Consider the following 27,595-nt stretch of genomic DNA (forward strand, 5'->3'; position numbering starts at 1 on the left):
TACTGTACTGCATACTGCTTCTGCTCCAACGAAAACCCGATTGAAACACTTCGTTTTGCTCACGCATCCCTTTCTCCTCAAACTGCATAATTCACGTAACACTAATGACTTCAAAAACCCTTTATACAATCCATATTCCCTCGCCTTGCGGCATTTCAAATTGCAAACCCGCGAATACCCTCATACCTCGCAAAAAAAAAAAAATACTGATCAACTTGCATATCGGATACTCACGTACCTAACACGTACCCCCCACTGCCCCTCCACAATCGTGTGGATGTAAACACGAACCCAAAAGCACAAGTGGCGAAGAGGAAGACGGTGCCATCGGTCGCGCGCCCACCCCGCCCCCTCGGCGAGGCCTGGTGGGCGCGGTGCGCGCGGGCAGTTTCCGGCTTCCGTGCCTCAGCAAGCAGGACAGCCATGAGCGGCCCATCCTGAGCTGCAGCTCGAGCTCGCACGACACGCCGCCGCTGTTCCGGCCCGGCTCGTCGGGCCTGCTGCGCGCGGGCACCGAGCCGTCCTCATCGTCTTCGCTGCACCCGACCATGCACAGGATCGCCGCCTCACTGCGCCAGGCGCCTTTGCCGGCCATGGCCGTCGCTGGACTGGCGCCCGGAAGCCCGCCCGCTCTGCTGAGAGGGTCGAGCCCGCCTCCGGGACGCTTCCTGCATAGGGCATCCTATCACGGTGAGCCTTCTAGTTAAAAACTCACACGCTCTCCGATGCATTCGCCTAAGACGTCTCGAAGGCGAACGCCATCTATTTCTGCACCTAATGTGGTTTTGCACTGCCTCCGTGATCGGTCCACCTTTGACCAAGCGACGGCGTCATGTGATGCTGTCCTGATGACACACATTTCGGTGATCTGTGACGTCATGATGACGTCACGCGGCGACGTCATCACATGATGATGATTTTTTTAATCACTCGTGTTGATGCCGCCGACGGGCGACGCCGAATGGCAAATTTTTGCGTTTGATGAGGAGGCTTTCGCCTTAATAAGTGAACGTGGCGGGTTTTCCCAAGGCTAACTGTTCCACTGTGCGGAGTTCTAATGGTGTCAGATAGCAGCACATTTCAATGTGAATAGTGCAGTCACCGGACAGATTCAAGGGACTGACATCTGTCCCCCAAAACGAAAGCACGGACAATTCAAGAGCAGGTTGTTTGGCGCGCCAGCGATCGTCGGTTGCGGTCTAAATACTTAGTCAGATCCTGAAGTTGAGAAAACACAAAAGTCGTATATTCTTAATTAAAGCAGTTACGGACAGATCGCATACATGCACACTTGGCCAGTTGCATCACAACAAATCTCAGAAGGGTTTTCAGAAATCAAGGGGACAATGATGAAATAGCGCTACGAGCTCATGCATGAGAGAATATTCAAGGATAGTAAATGTCCACTGATACTGCCACGCGCGCTTATTTTTCTATTTTTATGTAACCGGCCCGTTAAACGTGTGACCAGCGTTTTGTGCAAACCGCGCCGAAGGTCTGGGAAACTTGCAGATTATTTTAGAGTCTTTTGATAGGATTGCGCGCATAACGCGAAGAATAGCTTATTATGGGAGTAACGCGACCCCTAACGATAACGCTGGTATCTTCGATGTCACACCTACGAAGGCCGACGCACTTTACCGCTCATCAGATTACCAACGGCCCACGCTGTGATCGTCGCAATCAGCGTTCATTGCTTGTGCTTTCACTTCTGACAGTGATGTGAAAATTTGGGCCAGTTGGCGATGCACGGTGAACTACAACACAACTACCGAGACGAGGACAAACAAGGCGCTGGCTTACAGCTAGATTATTTTCTTCAGAACAGCGCATATATACGCGGCACAAAACAAGATAAACAGTACGGAAACACAGAAATACGTTAAAAAGAAAAAAAATGCATAAAAACACGCAAAAATCACGTGATAAATCGGCAAGAAATGAAGCCTAGTCATTAACCGTTATCGACACGGGCTCTGTTGCTATTGATGCCACGCTTATGCATTGCTCAGCCCAGCGGTCAATCATTGCTGCCTCAATTATTTCGCGCGTAAGTGTGTCTGAACGTTTAACAATTACGCGGCAATTCTCAAACTACAGCTCACAGGTACATCTGGCTATACCATGCACTAGCTTTCCTCGGTCACACAGGGAATTTTTAGGTGTAAAAAGCAAGGTGTACGGGGCTCACAGCCGCAAGTCCAACAAAAAAGTCACAGTTTCGCCGAAAGGGCGAAGCAATGAATGCAATAGCAAGAAACTAATGCTATACGAAGTGAGGCTCGCCAATGGGTACTCTCAGTTTGAACAGCGCTCCTGTTGCAAAGGCGGCCGAAGCAGCGAAGGAAACTAGCGGGCTTCAAGTGTCGAGCTGTGACACTTAATAGTTCGCGCTCATCTTCTGTTTGTTCGTTTAGCGGCGTCCCTTCAGCTCGAGTGACTTTCGTACGCTCCGTAACATGAGCGCGGACATCACGGTGAAAGGTTGAAACATCCCTCTTGCCCTCACCACGAGAAAACCGCGCGAGCAGACAGCGGAAGGGCAAGGTTCTCCCTGCGCAAATATAAGAAGAAGCGAGCGAGCTCGCCGACGGCTGTTAAATGCGCCCGTCGCGCTCCTAGCGCCATCTCGCTGGTAATGAAGAAACACTTATAAGCGCCTGCCGTCTCAGACTCCGTCCAGCGGTAAAGGGTGTGTATATAACGCTCGCCGTTAGCTACGTGGAGTATCTGCGTTTCGTGGCGTAGTGGTTAAGACCACTCGCTGCGGAGCGAGAGGTCCCTGGTTCGATTCCGCGCTTTGGAAGCATTTTTCTGAATTATATTTTTCTTTGGGGCTTTTATATATATATATATATATATATATATATATATATATATATATATATATATATATATGTACGGTGCCTGACGGCGGCGACGGCAAAATCCAGCCGAGACTGCCCATATAATTGCTATCGCAATAAAAGTGGGCCTATTTGGCCGTCATTCCGTACATTCATGCGGTTTCGCATAACATTAAAAGGCTGGCTGGACGAGCGGGCATTCAGATGGTGTTCTCTGCCCCGAAGAAGCCGTCTGCACTTTGCAGTATGAACCATGGTTCGGGAAAAGGAAACAATGCTTGCAAGACTAACCACCGAAAGCCCTTCGTTAATTGTTTGCAAGGTGTGGTATACGATCCACCATTAACTTGCGGTAAAAGGTAGATTGGTCAAACCGGGAGATGTATCAATGACCGGCTCTGGGGACATCATAATAATGTACAAAAGAAAGCGGACGGACACCTTGCCATACACTGTGACTCATGCACCTGCGAGCCCAAGTTTGAGAATTGCCGCGGTAAAGGTTCAGGCAGACTTATGCGGGAAATAATCGAGCCAGCAACGATTGACCCCTGGGTAAGCAATGCATAAGCGTAGCATCAGTAGCACTCACCAAGAAAGAGTTGAACTAATCAACAGATCACGTGTCGATAACGGTTACTGGCTAGGCTTCATTTCTTGCTCAGTTATCGTGTGGTTTTTGTTTTCTTTTTCACCTTTTTTTTTGCTTCCGTGCCCTTTTTTGTCTTATATATGCCCGTTTCTGAAGAAAATAAGCTATAGTTGTAAGTCAGCGCCTTGTTCGTTCTTATCGTCCCCGTCTCGGTAGTTGCGCTGTGGTTCACCACGCGTGGTCAATGATAACGCCACCTTAAGTAAAGATTGAATTATTCATTGGGCGAGCTTGGCCCCAGCAGAGTAATCACTACGCACACGCCAACTATAATAGTGAAGAGGATTCATGATTCCAAAGTCCGGTATTTCGTTAAAACGCCACGGTTTATATACACGCGTCGTTGTACGCTGCAGCACTATTTTTTTTATTTGAAAAATTGCCCGCAGCGCCATTTTAGGCATTACTGCGGGGGGGGCATAGTTTAAACAGATCTGTTCTGTTTAAACAGGGCTGTTTAAACAGGTCAGTTCTGGGGGTGTATAAATTTGCGGTCGTGACGGGTGGACTGATAAAGGCTGGTTTTAAATAATGTGAAGGATTAATCCCTGTTTTCTTGTTATAAGTTGAGTAAAATAGTTTCAACCTTAGATTACATCTGTGGTCTTGCAAGGATTGCCAATTAAGGTCTCTCTTCATACCTCGAGAGCTTTCAGTTCGGTCATAATACTACCCAGAACAGATGTTGCTGCGATCGACTGAATGCATTCGAGTGCATAAATATGTACTTTTTGAGACGGATCCCATACAGGAGAGGCATATTCCAATATAGGCCTAACGTAGGCATGGTATGCGGCCTGTTTAACTTCTGTGGTTACATGTTTAAGATTTCTTTGTATAAAGCCAAGGGCCTTTCCAGCTCTGCTGACAACGGTGCCGATATGTTCAGACCCTCCCCATCCTCAGAAAACATGACTTCCAAGTATTTGTGTTTGTCTTCTTTCTCGATAGCTTGATTGTTTAAGATGTATTGATTCATGAACCTATTGACCCTTTTAGTAAAGCTGACGTGAACGCATTTATTAGTATTTACTACGATGTCATTATTTTTACACCATACCTCCACATGATTAAGGTCATCCTGAAGCTGGGTGGAATCCGTTTGGTCGGTCAAGTCGGTATACAAGACACTATCATCAGCAAACATTCTAATACGACACTTAATTACACCCGAAATATCGTTAATGCACACAAGGAATAGAAGTGGGTCTAGTACGGAACCCTGGGGTACCCCTGATGTCACCGAAACTAACCGTTAGCATGATCCACATAAAGCTACCTTCTGTTTTGTTGATGTAAATAGTCCGTAATCCATCGGAAAATAGTTTGATCAGTGTTCAAATTGCGCAATTTTTGTATGAGAATCGAGTGTGATACCGTGTCGAAGGTCTTTCTGAAATCCAAAAATAAACAATCTATCTGTCCTCTATCATCTAGGGCTGATGTTATCTCATGATGGAATTCAATTAATTCGGTTGTACATCAAAAAACCCGGTCTAAACCTGTATTGTTTAGGATTAAAAAATTCAATTGAAGTCAAGTGATTCATTAAAGAAGAATCTAGAACATGTTCAAGTATTTTACAACAAATCGGTGTCAGAGAAATAGGTCTCTAAATGGACACATCTGACTTAAAACCACTGCTGAAAACGGGCACAGCATTTGCTATCTTCCAGTCATCAGGAAGCTTGCCTTCATCTAGCGATTTTTTTATATATAACATATAGGTAGCGTGCTACTACCTCAGAGCAGAGTTTTAAAACTCTTGGTAAAAGCCATCTGGGCCAGTTGCTTTACTTTCGTCAATGTGTTGTAGCAACTTCATCACACCACTAAATGAGAGCTTTATCTCACCCATAGGCAAACAGTGTTCTTTTTATTAGCGACAATGACTTGCGTAGGAGGGCGCAAAACCGATTTAAAGAAGTCGTTGAAGAGTCTGGCCTTATCACTATCCTCAGTCTCGCCACCATGACGTAGATTTGGTGGGCTAACCTTCTCACTACCACATCGTCTCATATACTTCCAAAACCTCTTCTTATTAGGAAAGTCAGTGGCCAAGCCCTTAAAATACTTTTTACTGGCTTGTTTCAGTTTAATTTTGTAAAGTGCCGTCAAGTCTTTCATTTTATCAAAGTGTTCAGGGCATTTATTTTGGCAATATCGAGAGAACGCCCGTTTACGCTTTTCGATTAGCTGAATAAGGTGTCCGTTAATCCAAGGTTTCTTCCTTTTGCTTAGCTTGTTGCCTGTGATACTCGGGACATGGCACCGAATGAGCCCATTACAGTGAAACCTCGGTGATACGATCACGGCTCATACGAATTTCGGTGTGATACGAATTTTTCGTTGGTCCCGGCCAAGGCCCATTGGCCTGCAATGTAATGGAGTACGGTTGTTGCGAACCGATTTTCACCCAGCGACGTGTGATGCGAACGTACGCTACCGCCCAGGTACTAAGAGGTGCTGTCCGCGCTGTCGCGGAAGACGCGCCAAGCACGTGCGAGCGCGGAATCTCACGCGTGGACATGCGCGCCGCACCGCCAAATCGCCAGAATCGCGGTGTAAGAAAACACTTTTCTTACGGTCACAATAAACCTTCAGAGACGCGTCATGGCCTCCGAGATTGTGTGCGCGAATCTTTGAGCCTCTTATGTGCATCCGCGTGTCTTCGCGTTTAGGTTACAGAGGACATTAGCGCCATGCTTTTTTTTCTAACGCGTGGACGCGGGCTGCTGACGTTGTACTATGTTTACACGTGCGCGCCTCGTGCATCAGACATCCTATGAAAGGTGGAAGACGACCGAAAGAAGGCGAAGACCGGTCTTGGCGAAGGAGTCAGGCCTCACAACGTCAACATGCGCGGCCGCTGAGGTCGCACTTGTGCGGGCACGGCCGTAAATCTCCCAAAAAACATCCCCAAAACCTCCCCGATAACAAAATCGCAACGCAGGGCCCTGATTCTGTTTTTTTTTTTGTGTGTGTGGCCTTGATCCATCGCGTCAAAGCGCCTGTTTTGTTACTTTCGCTGTAGTACTCCGGTGTCATGCAAAAGAACCATACTGAAATTTTGAAGGGGCTACTGCTGTCCCGAGTCACAACGCACCTGGTTCATTAATTAAATAGGCGCGTGCGGGCCGTATATTTGCGAGTGCTTGTATGATTACCGACATCTAAAAACTTCACTGACAATTATTCAGGGTTCTTCCTGACTTCCAGAAAAACAATAAATGAAAATGTACGCCAGCTTTCTTTTGTCGCATGCTAATTTTCCATGCTTTCTGGTGATACGAATTTCGGATGATACGAATATTTTTGGTGGTCCCGTGAGATTCGTACCACCGAGGTTTCATTGTAATACGTTCTTTGAACACTAGCCATAGCTGCTCAACAGTTGCATCGTCTGCACTGCATTCAAATGACCGGAATTGATGTTCTAATCCCGCTGATATTTTATGATAGTTGGCTTTACTGTAAAAGCAGATTCTCCTAGATCTGTACGTTTTTTTTAAATGCGAAGCATTTCTTAGCGAACCTCAGGCACTTTGGCCGTTTCTATCTATCTATCTATCTATCTATCTATCTATCTATCTATCTATCTATCTATCTATCTATCTATCTATCTATCTATCTATCTATCTATCTATCTATCTATCTATCTATCTATCTATCTATCTATCTATCTATCTATCTATCTATCTATCTATCTATCTATCTATCTATCTATCTATCTATCTATCTATCTATCTATCTATCTATCTATCTATCTATCTATCTATCTATCTATCTATCTATCTATCTATCTATCTATCTATCTATCTATCTATCTATCTATCTATCTATCTATCTATCTATCTAGCCGCCTACGTCTGGGCGCTCTCCTGGTCGTCTCCGTAACCTGTAATAAACCAAACTTGGCATAGCAGGGGATCAGTGTATGGTGAACACGATTCACTCTTCGTGACATGAATAACGCAAAATACCTGTCACCTACGTCATGAAACCCTTTCTCTCAGTCACGTGTGGCACATACCCGTAAACCACAGTTCATGTTATGCAGGTATGTGCCACTGGTGATACCGAGTCTCAACCAATACAGTAACAGCGAACAGAGACATTGACACGGAAGGAAAGTGATAATATCATTGTTGCGGTTCTTTGTCCCAAAACCACGATATGGTTATCAGTGACGCCGTAGCGAAGGGCTTCGGAAATTTTGACCATCGGGTATTCTTTAACGTGTACCGACATCGCACAGAAGACGGGCATCTAGCTTTTTGCCTCCATCGAAATGCGACCACCGCGTCCGGGATCGAACCCGCGACCTTCGGGTCAGCATCCGAGCACCTTAACCGCTACACCACCGCGGCGGACGCAAGGAAAGGGAGGAAGCTGAAGACAGAACACCCCTCGATACCCCTCGATAACGCTCAGCTACCATACACGCGTTCACGTGGTCCGCAACGTGGACCACGTGGATTACGCGAAAACCGAGGTGAATGTCCCTACAATAAATCTGCTGAGAGAACCAGGCATCTCATCATTACCGGTCACTTGAACATTGATATATCAAGACCCAACAATGCTTGGTGCTTATACTGCGTGAAAGACGGCTTGGATGTGGAGAGGGCATCAAAAGACGTCGCTGCCACGTCCACCACAGGAGGCATCATAGATCATTTCGTCGTAAGAGGCATCCACGATTTCCACCAGCTGCTCTATACACCGCCCTTCACTACACTTAGACTCCTCGTAGCCGCGATCACCAACGGATCCGATTAACAAGTCCGGGTTAGCTGCTGGTGCTCACTGATTATCGTGATGATGACCTTGTTCAAGAACTGTCAAGAACCCTTTCTACACATACACACGGGCTCGTGAAACGTGCGTGCGCTCTTACTCGTAATGGACACGTATAAGCATAACAACTGTAACTGTGACTGTAACGTACGTGCAGTGTGCCTGCGCGTTCCGCTAGGCTGTGTATATATCTAGGGAAACTTTCCTGATTGAAGCTTAGTTGCGAGTAACGCCTGTCCTGTGCATCTACGTTCCTTCTTTGTCCTATTAGGATTCGCGATATGCAGTATTGAAGGATATAAGTACTACATATTAGCTTACCGCATCTGGTGTTGGTAACACCCATGTTGCTGTTGGTATCACCCATGTTGCTGTTGGTATCATTACGCAGATGTAAACAATTGGTTATATATTACATTTGCGACTCTTCAACATATGAGCATACACCAACACCAACATATACCACTTCCATATTTCTCTAGCGTCATTCCGTAACGTTTCGCTCAATGTGAAATATTACGCAACAGTCACCATCCCGCGCGTGCTTCGCATAACATCGATTCCCACGGCACGTGGGATCTGCCGAATTTTTTTTTTTTTTTGCATTTACAGGAGATCTGGTTAGCTTTGCAAAAACAGACTCATAACAGGGATAACATGAGTCGCGGTAATGACATCAGGGGTATTACAGAACAACAAATCCAGAATGTTGCCACCTCGTGTAGGACTTGAAACATACTACACGAGGCCAAACACGTCAGTCAACGTTTTCAGCTGACAATATGTCGCTGCATTAGATATTAAGACACAGGTACCGTTAGTTCACTTAGCATCCGGCAAGTTAAAGTCACCCGCAAGAACGACACCATCTCAAAAAAAAGTGCAGGCAGTTTTTCTCAGCTGACACATAACAATCGTTTCACAACCGGGAGGCCGATAGAAAGCACCAACAATGAAACTAGAATGATCACTTTGCTCTATGCGGTACCAATCAGATTCGGTTTTGTTGTTGTCACTGTGGATTTCTTCGGACATCAAGGGAACCTTCACAAGAATGAAAACGCCACTAGCGTGTGTTGACCGGTCTTTCCGATATGTTTGAAAATTGCAAGGAAACACTTCAGAGTTAGAAATTGTTTCGTCAAGCCAAGATTCTGATCCTATGACTATGTCACTAACTTCATAAGGCCACCTAGATCATCAGCTTTTTTCTTAGCACTACGGCAATTCATGATCAGTAACACAATATCTCTGACACGGTGAGACTTTTCTCTAATTTTAGGGGCGAAGCTCCTTAAGGCGGCACCAGTTCGTCCCTCGTAGTCGTAGTAGTGCGTAACCAGTCGTAACGCTAGTACCAGATCTTGACCTCCAAGGTGGTGCCGGTGGGAGATTTTTCTTGTGCGTTGTTGAACAATAAAAAATTCGCAGCGTGCGCGTTAACTAAAAGCTGAATTCTTCTGTCTCTCATTCCCCATTAGCAGCCATTGGCATGTTCCAGTAGGAAACGTTAGTAGAAGTAGAAGTGTAAGTGTTAGCTAAAAGCCGACTTATTCTGTCTCTCATTCCCATTAGCAGCCATTGTTTACCTCCAAGGTAGTGCTTGGTGAGATTTCTCCTGTGCGTGATTAAACAATAAAAATTTTGTTCAAAACGCCGTTGATTGATGAAATAAACCAACGAAAGACGCCAGATGTTTTGTAAAAGCAAAACGAAAGAACGCCAGATGTTTCTAAAGCAAAACGAAAAGACGCCAGCTGCTTAACGAAAGACGCCAGATGTTTTCTGAAGCAATGGTTTTCTAAACAATGAAAATTCACAGCGTACATGTAAAATTAAAGTGAGCTGCAAGTCGTCATAACTCATCGAACCTTTAGTATAAACGCGCCCGATCTCACGTCGGTGATGATGTACTGGGCAGAATTCACGGAAGATTCACGGTTTACCGATGAACCTCCGCAGCTTCGCCCACTCATCATCATTCACTCCGTGGATATGCTGTGATTTTTTTTGTTGGCGTGTCGTCTTACTTTTACGACATGCTGTGCATCATTTTCTCGAGTGTATTTTCGAGTGTATTATCTCGACCATATTTTTTTTTTAATTTTGCATATTCCCATAAGTGCTTTCTTTTTTCACGCACCTGCTGAGAATAGTCGTCACTGATTGATAAGCCAGAATCTTTCAATTTGTGCTGTGATGTTCGCTCAAGTTTCAGGATGTGCTCAACCATTCTCGACGTGAACGTAGGCTGATAGAGCGTTCGAAGACACTTGAGAAGGCTTCGATGCATCCAGGCGCGTCCTGTGCCGACCAGTAAGACTTGCAGCTGTTAAAAGAGACACAAGAACTGTTCTTTTCCTATTAGTGCATTACAATTTCTCAAGAACAAAGCGCCACCGCGAGTAGACGTTCCGTAAGCGAGAAAACGCGCAAAAAGAAAATACACGTGGCGACACCGCTTTGAAGTTCCCGCACCGGCTTGCCGTGACGTCATACATTTTGACGGAGTTAGTTAGGGCCTGCGTTTGTCGCTAAGGGTGAATTACGCTGTGTTCTCAGGGACATAAAGACTTAACATAGCAAGGATCTTAAAATGTCGTTGTACCAATGTGGGCAAAATAAGCAAAAATTCGTGCCGTCACGATGACGTTCGCGAGCGGAAGCTGCGGGCGCGAAATTGAAAAGTGAGGCGTTGAGCTTCATTTTCAATTGCAATAATTAACCTATGGGTTCGGAACAATGGAGTTCTGCAAGAACAGTTTATATGTCTAAACTGATTTAATGTTTCCCTGCAGTGTCTCTCGAAGATGATGACACGCAGTCACAGTGAAACGTGTCTCAAAACAGTGACGCGTATCATTATCGCGAGGTGTTATTCACTTTTCTCACATATACATCTCATGCCAAGCGCATTTTGTTTACCCAGTTAATAAAACAGTTAGTTATGTGACCATTTAGTGAGTTAAACAGTTATTTAGCGTCATAAAGTTTGAGAGTAGGCAGGCAGACAGGTACACATGGACGCACAGGTGGACGGAAGTTATTCAAAGAAAGATAGACGAAGGAGTTGTTATCGCCATTTTTTAGCGGCGGCAACCCCTTTTGACTGGCTTATGAGAATAAAATTTAGGAAATAATTTATTTAGCATTCGGGGTATCTTGCGTTTCGGTAAGTTTGTTCTCTCAAGTTTCTTACGTTGCATTCACCTATCTAGGGGTACAAACATAGACGACGAAGGTGTACATATATCCGTCCAAATTTATAAATAACTTTGCCGCTTTTTCGCTGAGTGACTGCCACGAACTGAGCCTTTCAAACCGCCAAAATGAGGGGCGCGCCATGCTTCCTTTGGTCCATGTTTCGCAGTGCGAGTGAAAAGAGACAATAAATAAAAATTTTTTCCTGGCTCAGGCTCGTCGCGGGGCAGCCCTGGTCTGGACCAGAATCACCTGACGAGCGGTGCGCCGAGGAGACCCGAGGACTCGCCCAGCGCCTTCGTGGGAAGTGCCGAGAACCTGGTTGGACGGGTGAGTACTCGCGAGATAAGTGATGGAACTCTGTTTGCTATAGACTAGAGTTTTGATCGCTCCATAGGAAGCAGCCAAACGTGGTACGGGCCCTGTGTATAAGCCGTAAGAGCGTAGCCAGAGTTTTTTTTTAGGGGGGTGGCCCGTTCAGTCATTATGTATGTTCGTGCGTATATATTACATATGAAAAATACAGAAAAATTTGCGGGGCGAGTTCAAACCCTCCCCCCCCCCCCCCCCCCCCCAAGCCCACGTCTTTAGCTGCGCCAGCGTTAAGGCGGTCATAACATAGTATCCCCGCTGTCCTTGTCGAATGCCAACGATGGTTCCACATGGGCTGTGACCTAACTAACATTGGAGATGAGTAAGGTTGACAATTCGGCTAGTTGGTTCAACTTGATTAAGACTACAACGGAAATAAAAACAAGCACAAAAAATTCGGCACCAACACAGTGCTCACGTCAAAAAAAAAGAAAAAAAAAGAAAAACACCGCAGATGTCAGATCATGTATGAAAAGCGTTACCTGGAGTGTGAAGAAGGCATTAATTACATGATCCTAGTGCACTGTGGTAAGTTCTACATAGGCTAGAGGTGTCGATGCCTGAATGATCGCTTACGCGAAGATAACAATGTAAAAGGGGGACATGCGAGGCACTTGGCGGATCATTATAAGCAGTGCGGATGCGTACCAATGTTTGACAAGCGCATGGTGTTGGGCAGAAGTGCGAGCCGCATTGCACGAGACATTATCGAAGCCGAGGAGACTGCGCGATCCGGCAGTGACTCTGTCAGTGTAGCGCCTGCCTCGCTCGCCGAAAAGGAGTCTGCTTATCTTAACGAAGCACGTGTGAGCATTTTGAAACAACGGTGGACAGCCTTTTGTGTTTTTATTCTGTGCGTGCAAGATTTGTACCGTTATAATAGAATTTCAGTTGGAAGTCAGTGCTCTGTTCGTGCGCACTTTTTCTTGTGCTTGTTTGATTTGCCCTGTAGTCTTAATAATAGAGGTCCTTGTGTCCCTTTCTTGTGTGCAGTAGTCTGCATACATAGAGATGAGAGTGGGCTCATCTCTATGGCCTCGTTGACTTACCGGAGTTGCAGTCCCTCGCCGACAGGTGATGACAGGGGGGGAGATTTTGTACGCTTACTCTAAACTCGGGTCAAGAGTGGAAGCAGGGGAGGTGGTAGCATTTACTTATGGGGGCGGGGAGGGGCAAGGGGTATTTCTACGGGAGAGGGGGGGGGGGGGAGGCGGAGGGGTGCAGGGAGGAGGGGGCTAATGTGTTGCAACAAATGTAACAGCGCACAAAACTAGAAAGGACGACGACGGAGACAAAGTGTAAACTACGAAAAGAAAAACTGCGCAACTTGACACACACGTAAAACCAGACAACACGAAGCGCGTCAACTCTATTTCTGTCTACTCTGTTTCTGTCGTCGTTCTTTGCAGTTTTGTGCGCTGTTCCATATGTTGCAATGAACCAACTAGTCCAGCAAGCAAATAGTATGTGTTGTGTTTTGACTATGTTTACTCATGTGTTTTTCTGGGTGACTCCCTCGCGCATGTTTGTCGTTATCACCACGTTACCTTTGTTCACTGTTGCGGTTGTGGCATATTTAGGGCGGTCGGGGTGTCGAAAAATGATGTCTGATCCCTCCGTCATAGGAATCGGTATAACACGAAAGTGAAACGTGTCGTCGCAGAAGTAGTTTATTGTTTATAGTGCATTGGTATATGGAGAGCTTGTACACTGTCTACTGTTGTTTGGCAGATATAGCATCGCTTGATGTGGACGCATCTCGCTCACGTTGACGCCTAGTGGCACATCTCCGTACCGACGACTAACGTCAATAATCATGATTTAACCATTGCGGTAGCTGAAGTTCTTAGCATATACGTGGACACCGAATATGGTGCATTCCGCGCGAAGATGGCATCTACAAGCACATAATAAACACTGATACTCGATATGCACTCCTTCAAGCCGTCGTGAAATGCGAAGGGAAACGCTACGCGCGTCGTGTCTTCCCTCTAGCATAACCTTTACTTCTCACAGGGCGAGCCCGAGTGGGCAACGCGGTGCGACAGCCAGGCGAGCGTCGGAGAGCTATTTTTCGATATGGATGGATGCTATAAGCGAGTCTTTGACTAAAGCCATCACCTCACGGTGTGTTAAAGCGTTGACGAAATTAAACTTGTATTGGAAACTCGCCGAATGGGACGGACGGTCGTAGCAACGGCGCGTTTTTTTTTTTTCGAGCCCGGTGGTACAGATGTCACCGCCCCGTTTTAAAGGGGACGCTCATAGCATCCATCCATCAATCCAAGAGCCCTGTGAGAGGAAAGTGTGAAATATAAAAGGCGCCTTCATATAGCCTCCGTAATGTGTTTGGCGGTAGCTCAGTGGGCTAAACGCCAGCCAGCCATCGTCGCGGATTGAGAGGTCATGGGTTCGACTCCCGGAAAGGGAACTTTTTCTGATAGTGTTTTTTCTTTGCCATCTGATGGAATTCATTTTGCTGACTCACTTCCGTGACGGAAATACGTCATGAAAGTCTTGGTGGACCCCGGCATAAAACACTTTCGTGTTAAAATAAACATTGTTGTTGTTACTTGTGTTGTCTCCCTTTTTTTTTAGGACGAGTTCTTGCTGCAACCGCTTCCTCTAACCAACAAGCCCGCTCTCGTTGTGCCGTTTCCTTGGCTAAACACTGTAGCCGGAACTACTAGCGTTATAGGCAGCTCGATTTATTGTCGGTCTAGGCATGAACTGATGGAGTGGAAATGCAAAACAGTCCAGGCAAGTTTTTTAGTGAGGATAAAGCAGATTATCATGTCTCTCAAGGGCTATACGCGGTGGCATCTCCGTCGAATGCATGTTTGCATTTGGTAGCCATTATAATCTTCCAGCCAATCTTTCAGTTCATTTTGCGATGTATTGTGTTGCACGCTGTGCGACTGGCGCGATACCTGGCTTAGTGGAGATTTTTGGGCCGTCGTAAACTATCGCTCGGTGATGAAGAGCCTAGTGTGAGCACTTTGCACTTTTCATACCATAGGCGCTTCGGTTGCTCCAAGCCTTTGGACATCCTGGAATAAAACTGATTTGCGGTTGCGTTAACAGGGGCTTTTCTACACGCAATCTACAACCCGTATCTGTGCTCAGGTTCTCCACGAGCAAGGCCTGGGCAAGTACTGCGACGCCGACTTCGTGCGGGCCACTCAGCGCGAGCTGGCTGAAGCCTTCAACCTGACTCAGGAGGAAATGGACCGGGCAGCGCACGAGATTCTGCAGGCTGAGCGCCGCCGAAGCATGCCGCAGCTTCACCGCCCGGGCCACGGCGGGGCCGACGACTATGGTGCGCTCCACTGTTGAGCCCGCACAATTACTCAGTTCAACACATGCTTTTGTCTCGTGGTTCATATACGTGCCGTGGTAGCCCAGTGGCTAAGGCATCGCGCTACAAAGCGCGAGGACGCGGGTTCGGTGTCTTCAAGTGCTCTGATGAGGTGTTTCGTTCAATATTTAATTATGTGACGTTGTAACATGTAGTCTTCTGTCATAGAACATTTCAATCGCCATCCTCACAGTTTTATTTATTTTACGCAGCCCCGTTAAATCTAAATCATTTCACTCAACCAAGAACTGGATCGCTTGATCGTCTTTGGCCATTCCTAGTAGATGCAGCACAATATCCCACGAGTATTCACACGACATTGGCTGCCGGCCATGACAACCGAATATTGAGTGCTTTGCTGGGCGAGTTCTTTCGTGGTCCTAAAATAAATACAGAGCGCAAAAGAACACAGGACAAGAGACACAAGAAGATGAGACGAGCGATCGCTACCAATTGGTTTATTACGAAAAACTGAAGAAGATATATAGCTCCGTATGTCACAGGCGCGCCTGCGTACTCATGAACTGACGAATTCAATCAAACAGTCTGCTACACATTGGTAATGGGCGCTCGTCCCGTCTTCTTGTCTCTCTTGCCCTGTTTTTTTTTTGTACGCTCTGCTCTTATTTCAAGTCCGAATACCGATGGGGGCGAAATGCAGTACAACACCGCGTGCTTAGATTTAAGTGCACGTTAAAGAGCCCCACCTGGTCAGTATTAGTCTAGAGCCTCTAACCATATGGTGGTTGTCGAATGTAAAACCGAACAATCTATTCATTAAGTTCGCATTGCTTGGCGCATAGGTGCTCCTGTAAGATCCATATATTCTCACCCCAACTTCATCGTTTTTTTCCTTCTACAACACTGTGCAGAGCACCAGGGCTCGAAAATAAGTGAAGGGTTCAACATCTGGTGTTTACTTCACGGCTAGTGTAACACTGACGCACGTTGGCCGCATAGCGCGAACCGTAATAGTAGAGATGTTTCTGAATCCCTTTCGGAAGCGTGCAGAGTTCTCTTGCGTGGCTCTTGATCATTATAGGAAATATACTGCGTATTTACTGCTGTTTTACCCTTTCTCAAGATGCGCGTTTATTCAGATGACAACTTTGGCAAAGACCTCGCGCATTAGTAATTATGCACATTAGCCCTGGAATGTGTGTAAGGCTGCAAGGCCTCTCTGCATGGATCTTGTGCATATATTTTCTGCTGATTTGGAACCCTGAGTAGCACGTTCTACAAAAAGGAAGCGCAATCTGTTTACGTCGTTCCGCACATGCAATTTTTCCGTGTACTTACTCAAACTCAGTGTATGCACGAGTAGCCACGTGCACAAAACGTTTTCCGTGATGCGACCCTCGCGAAAAATGTGAAATCGTCATCTTTGCATGAAAGGCACTTCTAATTTACGCGCCAAATAATTGGGTCGCGACTGAACCTCTCATAAGAACAACTTGTTGATTTGGGCGAGTCGGTTCATCTTGAAGCGAGCCAAAAAGCAGCATAGAACGAACTCAAAGGGGTACTGACACAAAATTTCGCGGCCGAGATAGCTTGCTGGATCGGTTCCCGTGTATGTGCGTGTACCATCTGCAACATATCGACAGCGAATAATGCTTGGAAGGTATTTTATATGAATTTTGAAGTTCGCGAGCGCGATCCAGCATTACAGGCCGCACCTGGTGCATTGACACCCTCGGAGGTGACCCGAGGTGAGCCCCCTACTTCCCCTGCGTAACCATTGCAGCCGGTACAAGTTATGATTACGTCGTAGCCGCCATTTCTGTTTTGACACGCTTCCCGACGAATTGCTCCTCGCCAGCGGGTCAAACCTGAAGTGATTCGCCACGTCGAAAATTCCTTCCATCCCCGCCGCAAGAAAATCGTCGCCATCAGACGACGATGAGCCCGACGACGAAAGAACGCGCGGAAATGCGTCACTGTTCTGTGTGCTCACGTGACCGAGCGTTTCACTCGCTAGGTGGTGATAGTTTCACCCGGCGGCTTGTCGTTTTTGGAGCTCTGTCAAACCGAAACTGAGGCTGTGTCGGTAATGAGGAGCTTGTAATTATATGTCGCGCGCTGCAGCAAATGATGTGCCGTGTTAAGACTAACAGGCCCCCAGCAACACCTTGCAGCAAAAAAACGTGGGGCGAAAATTTTTGTGTCAGGACTCCTTCAATATTCCTGCAACAATGCGCGCAACTTTCGGAGCCGTCAATTGAGTACCTGTGGCTTACACAAGCGATATCCGAAACCAGGGTCTTTCCGATACTGCCACCACTCTGGGTGGAACGGATTTCCCTGGTAATGTGAAGGTTGTATGACGCAAGTGCGCACCTAAATTACCCTCTAAACAAGTGCATAGGCAAAGGGCCAAAATTCAGTTCTTAACTGCATTTGTATGCTCATCAGTTTCTGGCCGTGGCTTGATATATGGCAGACAAGGCCGATGTACATGAGGACCATTCAACTTGACAAAGCGTTGGCTACAGTACTAAGAACGTATGACGCAAGTGCGCACCTAAATTACCCTCTAAGCAAGTGCTTCAGCGCTCGTTATACTTGTGCTCATTCCATATCCCTGTCGTAGCCTTCCTTCAAACTGCTTCAACTAATACACAAGATGAACACTTGAGCTCGTAGGCAGCGTTGCCCAGCTTCTGTGGCGTTCATCTCTTACACCGTAAACTTATACGGTCGGCTACGCACACCATCAATATCTTCCCTCGAATATTTGTTTAAATCACATGCAGTTGTAGTACATGCGCTTTTTAATATGCTTGTTTTGATCACTACTTTTGTTTACGTTCCTCCTGAATATATTATTTTGCGATGCTGACTTTGATGTGCAGTTCCTGCTGTTGTGCGCATTCCCAAAAGGTTTACTGCTTTTGTTCATGCTACGAGCACGCATAAACAAGGGTGTTCTGCAACACGCACGCATGCTGAAATGCTGCTATGCGTTGCTATGCGACTAGTCGCATAGCAACAACCAGTCGCTGCGAGATATCGACTAGTTGCATAAGCTTGTAGCACATCGACTGTAATATATTGACTGGTTGCATGTACGTGTTCCGCAGCTACTGCGATTAAAGCGCTGGTATTCTTGCGATGAGCTTTCTTTACATAACTGTAAATTTTTGTCTAAAATAAGTTGAACATCGTGGTTACAGACAGTAACAGCGTGATAATCCTAGGATAAATAAAAAGTGTGCGTTTTGATTTGTAAGGAGTGGTACTGATCACAGCAGCAAACGAAGATTAATAGGTAAAGGAAAGCAAAAAAAAAAAGAAAGAAAAAGATCGATACTAATTTTTTCGGTGACGATGGGTGACCAGCGGAGCTCACGGGCGCAAAATATCCTATGACTGTTGCCTAAGGGACGCGTAAGGGTAGAGGTTTTAGGTTTCAGTCATACTTTATGTTCATGCGTGCGTTTCTATGTGTGCGTGTATATATACGCATGCAAAATTGCAAAATTTCGGACCCCCCCCCCCCCCACCCCACCTGGCTACGCCAGTGGAAGTGGAAGTAACGTTCAACGGTAGTGTGGATCGACAGTAGCAACATTACGGCCACCTGCCACTTGACTACCCATTACGCTCTGCACGCGCGAGGGTTTTAGTGTAATGACGAGGGTCGGAGGAACAACAACATGCACGTTGAGAACTGACCCATTCCTTCGCTTTCTGTTTCCAGCGGCCACAACGAGTCCCACGGAAGAAAACGCTGCGACGCACGTCGAACTGCCCGTGGTGGCTACATCGCCGACGGAGAACAGGAGCCCTCCGGCAGAGCAGCGGGCCGACGTTGCCGCGTCGTCCCCGACGCAACCCCAGACGCCAGGGCAGCCGTCCGCCAACGGCAAGACTGGAGGCTTCAGGGACACGCCCTTATAGCGGCGGCAGCGACGACCTCCCGAAGGTGTCCATGCCTTCGAGCTGGCTGTTCGGTGACAACGCGGACACAGCGCGTCATCGTGGTAGGAGGCATCGATGCCATCTGCCCTGGATTACAACGACACCTTTGCTGATATGCGAAGAGACATCCAAGATCCGTTCCTCGCCGGCAGTGCCTGTCAACAGGGTAGAGCGGAACGCCTCCTTACACTATCCAATTCAAGCGATCAAGCGCTTGGTCATGATGCGCCCACTGTGAACAATGTGTATACGTGAGCGCGTTGTCTTCGGATTTCAAGATTTTTTTTTTTCTTTCGTACGGTGCTTCGCGCCATCTGGAGCAGAATCCAGATTCGTCCTTGTCCGATATCTTTGGTGACAGTCATCTTCAAGAACCACGACATTCTATTTCCGTCTGCAGCTCATGGAAAAGGCAGACGTGAGAAGCTCGTTCGAGACTACCTTCGTAACCCTTCAAACTCATTCGCCACGAATCTCCGTGAACGGGAACACAACGTGACATTACCCAGCGAAAAGTAGTTTAACAAACTGTTCATCGAACGACAGTCTTTGCTCCCTCACACTTTTCGAATACACATAGCCTACGAAATGGAATACTTTCTTTGACCCAGTGAAGAGTTGAAGAGAACTTCATGCTCGAGAGCCCGAGTGAAGCTGTAGAAAAAAAATGAAGAAAAAAAAAACGCTCCCTGTCCATATACGCGTGCGCTTAGCTTTTTCAAGCCCCTCCGCTACCCCACTCTAGAATAGCTGCATAGTTCTCTCTGTGGGGCCGTGTAAATAGCTGTACAGTCGTCGCAAGGGTCTTCGCAGAAGTTGACCTGTCGTGTGAACACTCCAGTGCCTTTCTCTCTCTCTCTCTCTTACGCACTCTTTCTTCGTAGAGTGACTGTGGGCCTGTAGGACATAATTAGGGCTGCATTTCAATGGTTGTGTGCCCCGAAGAAGCACTCCAGCCTAAACCACACATCTTTCTTCGTTTTGTTTGGACATTCGTACCGCCTGCACCACTTTTTCTCGGAGCCAGCGATGTGTGGTGGACTAGAAGAACGCACTGCTCCGTGACCCTCCATACGCGCGGAGAAATTGTTCCTTTGCACAGCACGTCCAGCGATTCCTGGTGGCTTTCGGCCGAAGGTGAGAAACATTTGCACAACATAGTTCAAACGAAGAGGAAACGTTTCTTTTCGGTGTGGCTGGGCAGCTTCTATCTAGAAGCTCTCCGTATTTCGTCGAAAGCACATGAAATGCATGTCTTAGCAAAACAAAAATGTGCACCACTAACTGCTAAGGATTTCCATAGGTACTGGATGCTGCTTACAGCCCACCGGTTTGGGTGATGGGTAGTGATGAGCGCTGACCTGATGCTGAAATTCTTATGAAGTATTCGAATCTCGAGAGGGGCCCTATGTGTATTTCCAGCTCTTGTCTCCCGAGCGTGCCTTGACCATTCCTCGGTGCCTTGATGTAAACACCCGTGTTGGCCGCGGGATTTTTGAATACAAAGGAGGCACCGCGTGAATGTCGCTAAAACATGTACAATTGCCCTCCTGGCCAGGTATTCGGTCATTACAGAACACCGGCGCCTGAAAATGATATATGTTCAACCTAAGTGCGCCCGAGCCTAATAAGGGCTCTGGGGCAGGAAATTGCTGCCACGGGTTCTGCTCAAACCTTTCACAGGCTCACTCACCGGGTTATAAATCATTTTCATGGAAAAAGCTGAATACGGAGCGCCAGACCTGGTGAAGTTTGCGCCCGTTTATGACAGCTTTACCGAAGAGGCAACGGTTTAATCTTCACAAAGCTGAGGTGGAGAATATATCGAAGCCACGTCAGTGGAAACCCAAGACATAAAAACAATAACGCTGATTCATACAATGTCATTATGCCGTACGTGCGTTTTCACAGCGGTGTGAATACGTATAACATGTACACGTGTTATAAAACACAGTTGTAACGCCCCTGTTGTGGTGAATTAAAAAAGAAAAGACAGAAATGCACATAGTCGCGCGTGAATTTTTATTTGTTTTGTGTTATCGTTCTTTCACAGAAAGAGACATGTGTGAGCGTCCTGTTATCCATGTTATCCGCATTTTCAACCTGTTTGTTTTTTTTTTGCTTGCGCAAAGTTCGTAGTTGGTATAGTGATGGTCTTTTAGATTGCCTTCTCAAGTCTGGTGGAGCGCAGTTGCCTTTTTACGTTCTCTCAATACAATTTCAGTTGCGAGTACTCTTCTGCCCTTGTCTGTTCTTTCTTGAGTCCTTCTTAGTATGACGCTACCGATTGATCACGCAATTAACCATACAAACTCGCCCAGATCTCTACGCAGCAGTAGTCGTAACGTCACATTTCGGGTGCCCCAGACGCAATATAATAATGTGGTAGTGTTAACCAGAGGGCTAGTTTCTGTGACGTTTCTAGGATGAAGAGCGTATAATTGCCGATGAATAAACACGAGAGGTATATAACAGCTGCATCTTACCGATCGATATTTACCTACGGAGCAGAAACATGGATGCCTACGAAGACGGTTCAACCTGAATTTGAGGGCGACGCAGCGAGCCACAGAAAGGAATATGATAGGTGTAACCTCAAGGGACAAGAAAGCAGAGTGCGTCAGAGAACAAATGAGTGATAAAGACTTGTTAGTGGAAAATCAAGAAGATGAACTGGGCATGGGCAGGGCCTGTAGCGCGTAGCCAAGATAACCGCCGGTCATTAAGAGTAAGACTGGATTCCAACAGAATTAAGGCAAGCGCGCAAGGGGCAGGCAGAAAGTTAGTTGGGCAGATGAGATTAAGCAGTCTGCGGGTATAGCGCGGCCGCAGCCAGCACAGGTCGATTGGCTCACCATGGGAGAGGCCCCGCACTGGGCACAGTCGGGCTGCTGACGATGATATTGATGATGATGAAACTCACCTACGAAAGGAACAAACGTACTGATGTGAGCGCCCTATCAACGCCTTTTTCCCTTTTGTAGGTGTGGCTATTCATCAGCACTTATCCGCTCTACGTCCTAGCAATACAGTGAGTTTCGTTCGTATATGTCTTAATTTAATGAGCGTGCACAGTTCTTCAGTAAACTGCACTTTTAAGAACCTTATGCAGGGCTGAGGTGTTGCAAAACCTTACAGGAATTTTTCTGTCGATTACCTTTCACAGGTGCATTTCACGGTGGATTCAGCTTGCTTCTCATCGTACAGGCTTCGGTGTGGACGTCTACAGGCATTTGTGACGGAAGCTGGTGTGTGTGTGTCTACGTGTGCGTGCGTTCGTTCGTTCGTTCCCGTGGCGTTACTATTTATTTGCTTCGTTGATTGTTCGTGCACTTAAGCACACTTCGAGACATGGTGGAGTTGTTCAAGAGACACTGGATCCCTTTCTTTTCCCCTTCATCGAAGACTGTGCAGCTGCGCCAGGCCCTGGTTTGGTGGTCCCTACGGACAATGACGCATTGTTTACGAATCGTTATACACGCACCTTGTCAAGCTTCTTACCCCCTTTCTTGCACGAGTAACACATGCGCTTTGTATACGTGAGTGTGTATGTCGCCCTCCTGCTCTTGATTCCACGCTTCACGCGTGGGAAGAGCACTGTTAAGAACGGACAAGAAAGCTTTCACCTACACTCCGAAAAATGCCTCACCCTTTTGGGTGTAACTTTCACTGGTGAGAACAGCCGTGATCATCCGGCAGATGTTTTAGTTCGGTTTTCTTCAACAAGTATAGTAACCACGTAGAGTGTGCATACGCTGGTTCTGGTTAACTTTTCTCCAACAACTCGTGTCCCACATTTCATGGATACTGGCAGAATTCAGACACCATATAACGAGCGTGTAATAGGCAGAAAATAGGTTACGCATGCGCCAAGCTCAAGTGCACTATTTCGACTAGCATAACGAAAAATAGAGTTGGATAACTCTATTTTGCATACAACCCTTTGCATTGCGTCCACATTAGGCATAACCGAGTTATCGCTGCTCAAGGAAATTATACTGACTTGAAATATCGCGAATACACTATAGTATGATAGTGAGCTACGTTAGAACAACTCGGAGTTTGTGAGAGTCAGTGCTCATGATGGGAGTTTTTTTTTTCTCCGATGAGTGGTAACAAGATCGCTAACCACATATTTGTCGTTTGTATTCTTGGTATACCCGTTGGTCGATACTTTATGTCAAACTTAGAAACAAAAAGGTGTGACATCTTTCGGAGTTGTACGCGCATAGAAATGTTGCTCACAGGAATATTTCAGGAAGTGACAGCCAAACAGACATTGAAATTTGTAATGGTTTAACCAGACTGAAGGTCTATAGGTATATTCTCTCATCTTGCGTACTTACTCCAACGGCCGTCGTGTTGTGAGACAGACGTGAAATTTCGACAAGTGTGTCCTGTCAGTGCCAGCGGCAAATGTCGCGAGCTTGGGCATTTTAGTGCATTTTGCATGGCCACAATAGAAACGTGATTTCTGTCGCAGGCTTTGGCGGTGAAGCTTTTTCGCGCATTGGCACTGCCTCCAGGCTGCCTGCCCTATTTGCTATTACTGCAGCGATATTTGCCGACGCCTGTTTGCAGGTGTAACAGGACGTTCCCAGAGCGCTACCTCAGGTCCACCAGGTGCATATCGATGCGTGAATATTTTACAAGTTGTAATGACAGCAGCGGATATGCAAAACCATGGCACAGGGGAAATATACTCAATAAGTCCTTTGCTTGCAAGCTCTTTGGTTCATTCTGCTCATTCTACACGGTTTTTCGTGAGGAAATGCCAGCAGAACCGAAAGAAAGCAGAAGAAACTGAACTAAGAAAAAAAAAAAGACAGGAACAGGAAGGATGCTTTTCCTCACGAAGAACTATGCACCAACTGTACCCAACAAGCCACCCTAATGAACTACACGGTTCATTGGACGCGATCACTTTTTGGCGATTGTGTCACGGGTTACATTTGCAAGTAGAGTAGATTTTGTTAGTGTTGAGGAAAGTGCTGAGCATAAGTATCGCAGCATGTTCTGGTTCTTAGAAACTTTCTACTTGTGGCTATGGAGAGTCTCCCGCCAACTCAATGACATAGCCGAGTTTTACACAACAGCTCAGGTAAAAATCTTGCACCGCGTGAACCACCACAAGCATATGAGTTGTTGGACGAAATATTTCTGCTAATGGTGCATTCCACTATACCCGGAAGTGAGGAAACTTGCGAAAAAAAGGTAATCTCAGTGGCAGTGGAAACTAATACAACGGCTGCATACTTTTTTATGGTGTCCATATTTTCGTTCAAATGCCCCCACCCTGCTTTTCGTATAACGTAACTGTCAGCATGTTCAGCCTTCTCTAATGATGAAAGGATACGTGCGTGATGCACAAAGTGCAAAAAGAGTGACAAGGTATACAATTACGATGTAACCCCGGAATATGGCTGAAAAAGAAGAAAGAGTCCGGCTGATACGGGCTTCGAGTTCGCGTTCCTTGTAATGTAATGCAAACTGAGCCGCGTAGTAAGAAATGTAATGCCATGGTATAAAATAATTAAAAGAGGGCGGTTTGGTGGCGAAGCACGGCTTCTCGAGGGGCATAGCACCGCAGGCTTAATTGGTGGAAACGCTGACAAGGTCAATTTTGTTCGTACATCTTGAAGACTTCGAACTCGCATACGTCAACCAGAACGCAATACCTACTAGTGGAAAAACAGTGAAATAACATTTAGCGTCATGCTCATGACGACGTATTGCGAAGTCTCATTACGCCTACTTCTTCTTGCGCTGAGGAGACGCAGCTGACTGTTTATTCGAAAGTACCAAGGCCTGCGTTAGCGTACCAAGGAACGTCCTGTCTTATTTCTGAGGCGGCGTGCCCGCGTTTCTTAATTAGGAACCCTCGTGTGTTGTGCTAGCACAGACTGCGGCCGCGTAGAAGGCGGTTGTCGAGCGTCTATTCAGACACCGTCTTGTCCTGCGCCGCTTTTCTCCGAGAGGAAAAAAAAGTGCCTATCCCCGCATCCTGTAGTAGTGTCGCTGATGCGTGCACACGTAGAGCTGTTTCTGCGATATATCGAGTATAATGAAAAGGAAACAGCAAAGCCTTGCTTTGCTTGCGCACGCAAGCGTGCTACTTAGCGGGAGCGCGCGCAAATCGGGCCTTGCGATCGGCTGCGTAAGGCTTCACTGTGGAGCTATGAATATAAAAGGCTGCTATGGCAGAGCGAGGTGTATTTTGCAGTTTTTCTTTCCTGCGAGCCATAAAAAAGCAGTAACACTGCTTGTTGGAGCAGCTGCGCAACCACTCCACACAGATGCCTGGCTCGCATTCGTCATTTGCTCACAGCAGCCCTGGCTAGAATTTCTGTAACCTAAATAACACTCAACTAAAAAAAAGAATGGAGGAAAATATGAAAAGCAGGTGAAGAAATAGCGTTCAACATCCATCGTTTCCGCGTCGATCAGCTGGCATGATATATATTATTTCCCCTCTTTCCTTTTTGATATCATTATTAGATAGGGCTTTGTGCAACGGCGTTCTTCCTCTTCCTGTAGGTTGAGCTTGCACGGTCAAGTGTGTTAACGAGAAATTTTCATAGTTTAAGCCTGCATTTGCTTATGGCCTCTAGTATCAGCTGCAAGAGACTGAATCACTAAGTATCCTCTTATCCGATGGACCGCCATCAGTGCTCTCATCCAAAACGCGAGAGGCCCAAAGGTGTCTTCAATTAGTGCTAAAGCAATGCAGACACGAGGGAAAGACAATCAAATGCCAGCGACAAGCATAAGCCTGTTCTTCGTGTCCGTGTTACTCTTGCTCTACGTGAAACTACGCATTCGTTCCAGCCAGCCCGATCGCAACGATTTCTTCGCTAAGCAGCCTCCGAAATTCATTCATAGAGCAGACAGTTTTGAAATAACGTTTATCTTGCGCACGTTAAACACAAGTGCTTTTGCAGGAGTTACTGCGCGTTCATTCGGGAGTCTCGGTGCACTACGCGAGAATGCCAACTTACAGACGGCGTTAAAGAACATTGCACCGCATGGTTCCTCGTGCCAGACATGTCCAAGCCAAGCCAATCCGTTAGCAACCTTCATGACGTTTTCGTGCGGATACGTCTCGTCAGGCGTACTGACGCCGGGATCAGAGAACGAGCAGAAAAATTGCACGCGCTACGCATCAATGACCACGGTTACCAGCTAGTTCAGAGGATGCGGCAGCTCATTTTTGATGGTTACTTTCGATCAACGATAGCGATAGCGTAACTGTTACAAGAATTACCGCTGACGTGGAAGGTGTGGGTGCCGCCATGCACAGCGACGCTATTCTTTAGCGTAGATAAACATTGCGTACGGTCAACTGTCCCCGTCACGTACCTTAAGGTAGCGTACTGAAACCGCAGAAAGTAAATTACGTACCTAGCATGCGTGCTGATGAGATCGTTAGTTCTTTACGTACCTATTTACCTTTGGTCGCAAACTCCATTCTAAGCCGGTTTAGTAGTTCTCATAGACTCAGTGAACGCATCATGTCCTGGAGGGACGGTTTATGGGCAGCCCACCGCATCGCCTCTTGTGCGCGAGCTTCCACACGGCCTCTCCGAGAACGCGCTACACCAGTCCTCCTCGGCGTTGCCCTCCCATTGCGTCCGCACCAGCCAGCCGCCAAAGAACGTATATACCCGCGTTTTTTGCACTTTTTAATGCCAAAGCGCGCAGCCCACTCCCTTTGGACAGAGACACTGCTCTGCACGCGATAGGTTTGCTTAGGCTACGTAGCTCCGTTGTCCTTTTTGCCGCAAGGCGTGTTGATGTTTGCTAAGACCGAGCGATTTGGCGAAGGCCCCCGAGTGATGGTGGTTCTGATGCTGCTCCTGGCGGCACGCAAGAAATGTTTTTTTTTTCTTGTTACGGTCGGACGCACCAGATTTCTGTGTTTTCGGAGCGGACATCTTGTTGTTCACCCTTCGTCACGACGAGCGACGGCACTTGACCACTGACAGTGTTTTATGCGGTTGTCTTGCGGGGTGATGTTAAACGTTTTGTGGCAATGTTGAGGGAAAACTTGCTGGTGACAATGTGCCGTTGCACGCTGTGGTGGATAAAGGCCTCGTGGGTGCACTTTAGGTCGTGTACTGTCTTACCATACTGGCGCTGTGTACGCATGGCGCATAAATATAGGGTGCTTTTAATAAACGAATCAACAAAGGATCCTTGTTATGGAGACCATTCTGCGCTTTTCTACGATGTCATTGCTTAGCATCGATTTCCTCCGGAGTGTATCTTGATTGCCTCCCTGTCTACGACACTGTTTTCTTGGAGCATTTTCTTTCGAATTTTTGCGCTCATCTCAGAACTTCAACGCATAACCACAGAGGGAATTTTTTTTTTCTTTCGGTTTCCTGCTATTGTTACTTATCCTGGTAGCCTGTTTCATAATAAAGGAACAAATCAAGGTAC

The 27,595-nt window shown here is 46.7% G+C and overlaps 1 protein-coding gene across 1 annotated transcript; it reads left to right on the plus strand.

The window, feature by feature from the left end:
* Positions 1–245: 245 nt before the first annotated feature.
* LOC119372441 (uncharacterized) lies at positions 246–27,595 on the plus strand (the record flags this gene model as incomplete). The annotated part of the gene is made up of 5 exons (XM_049420192.1): positions 246–690; positions 11,714–11,829; positions 14,998–15,190; positions 18,933–20,290; positions 22,320–27,595. Coding segments are annotated over 4 exons (954 nt in total), but the record flags the coding sequence as incomplete, so codon positions are not given.

This window comes from Rhipicephalus sanguineus, chromosome 10 (genome assembly GCF_013339695.2).
Source record: "Rhipicephalus sanguineus isolate Rsan-2018 chromosome 10, BIME_Rsan_1.4, whole genome shotgun sequence".
In the NCBI taxonomy this organism is placed as follows: Eukaryota; Metazoa; Arthropoda; class Arachnida; order Ixodida; family Ixodidae; genus Rhipicephalus; species Rhipicephalus sanguineus.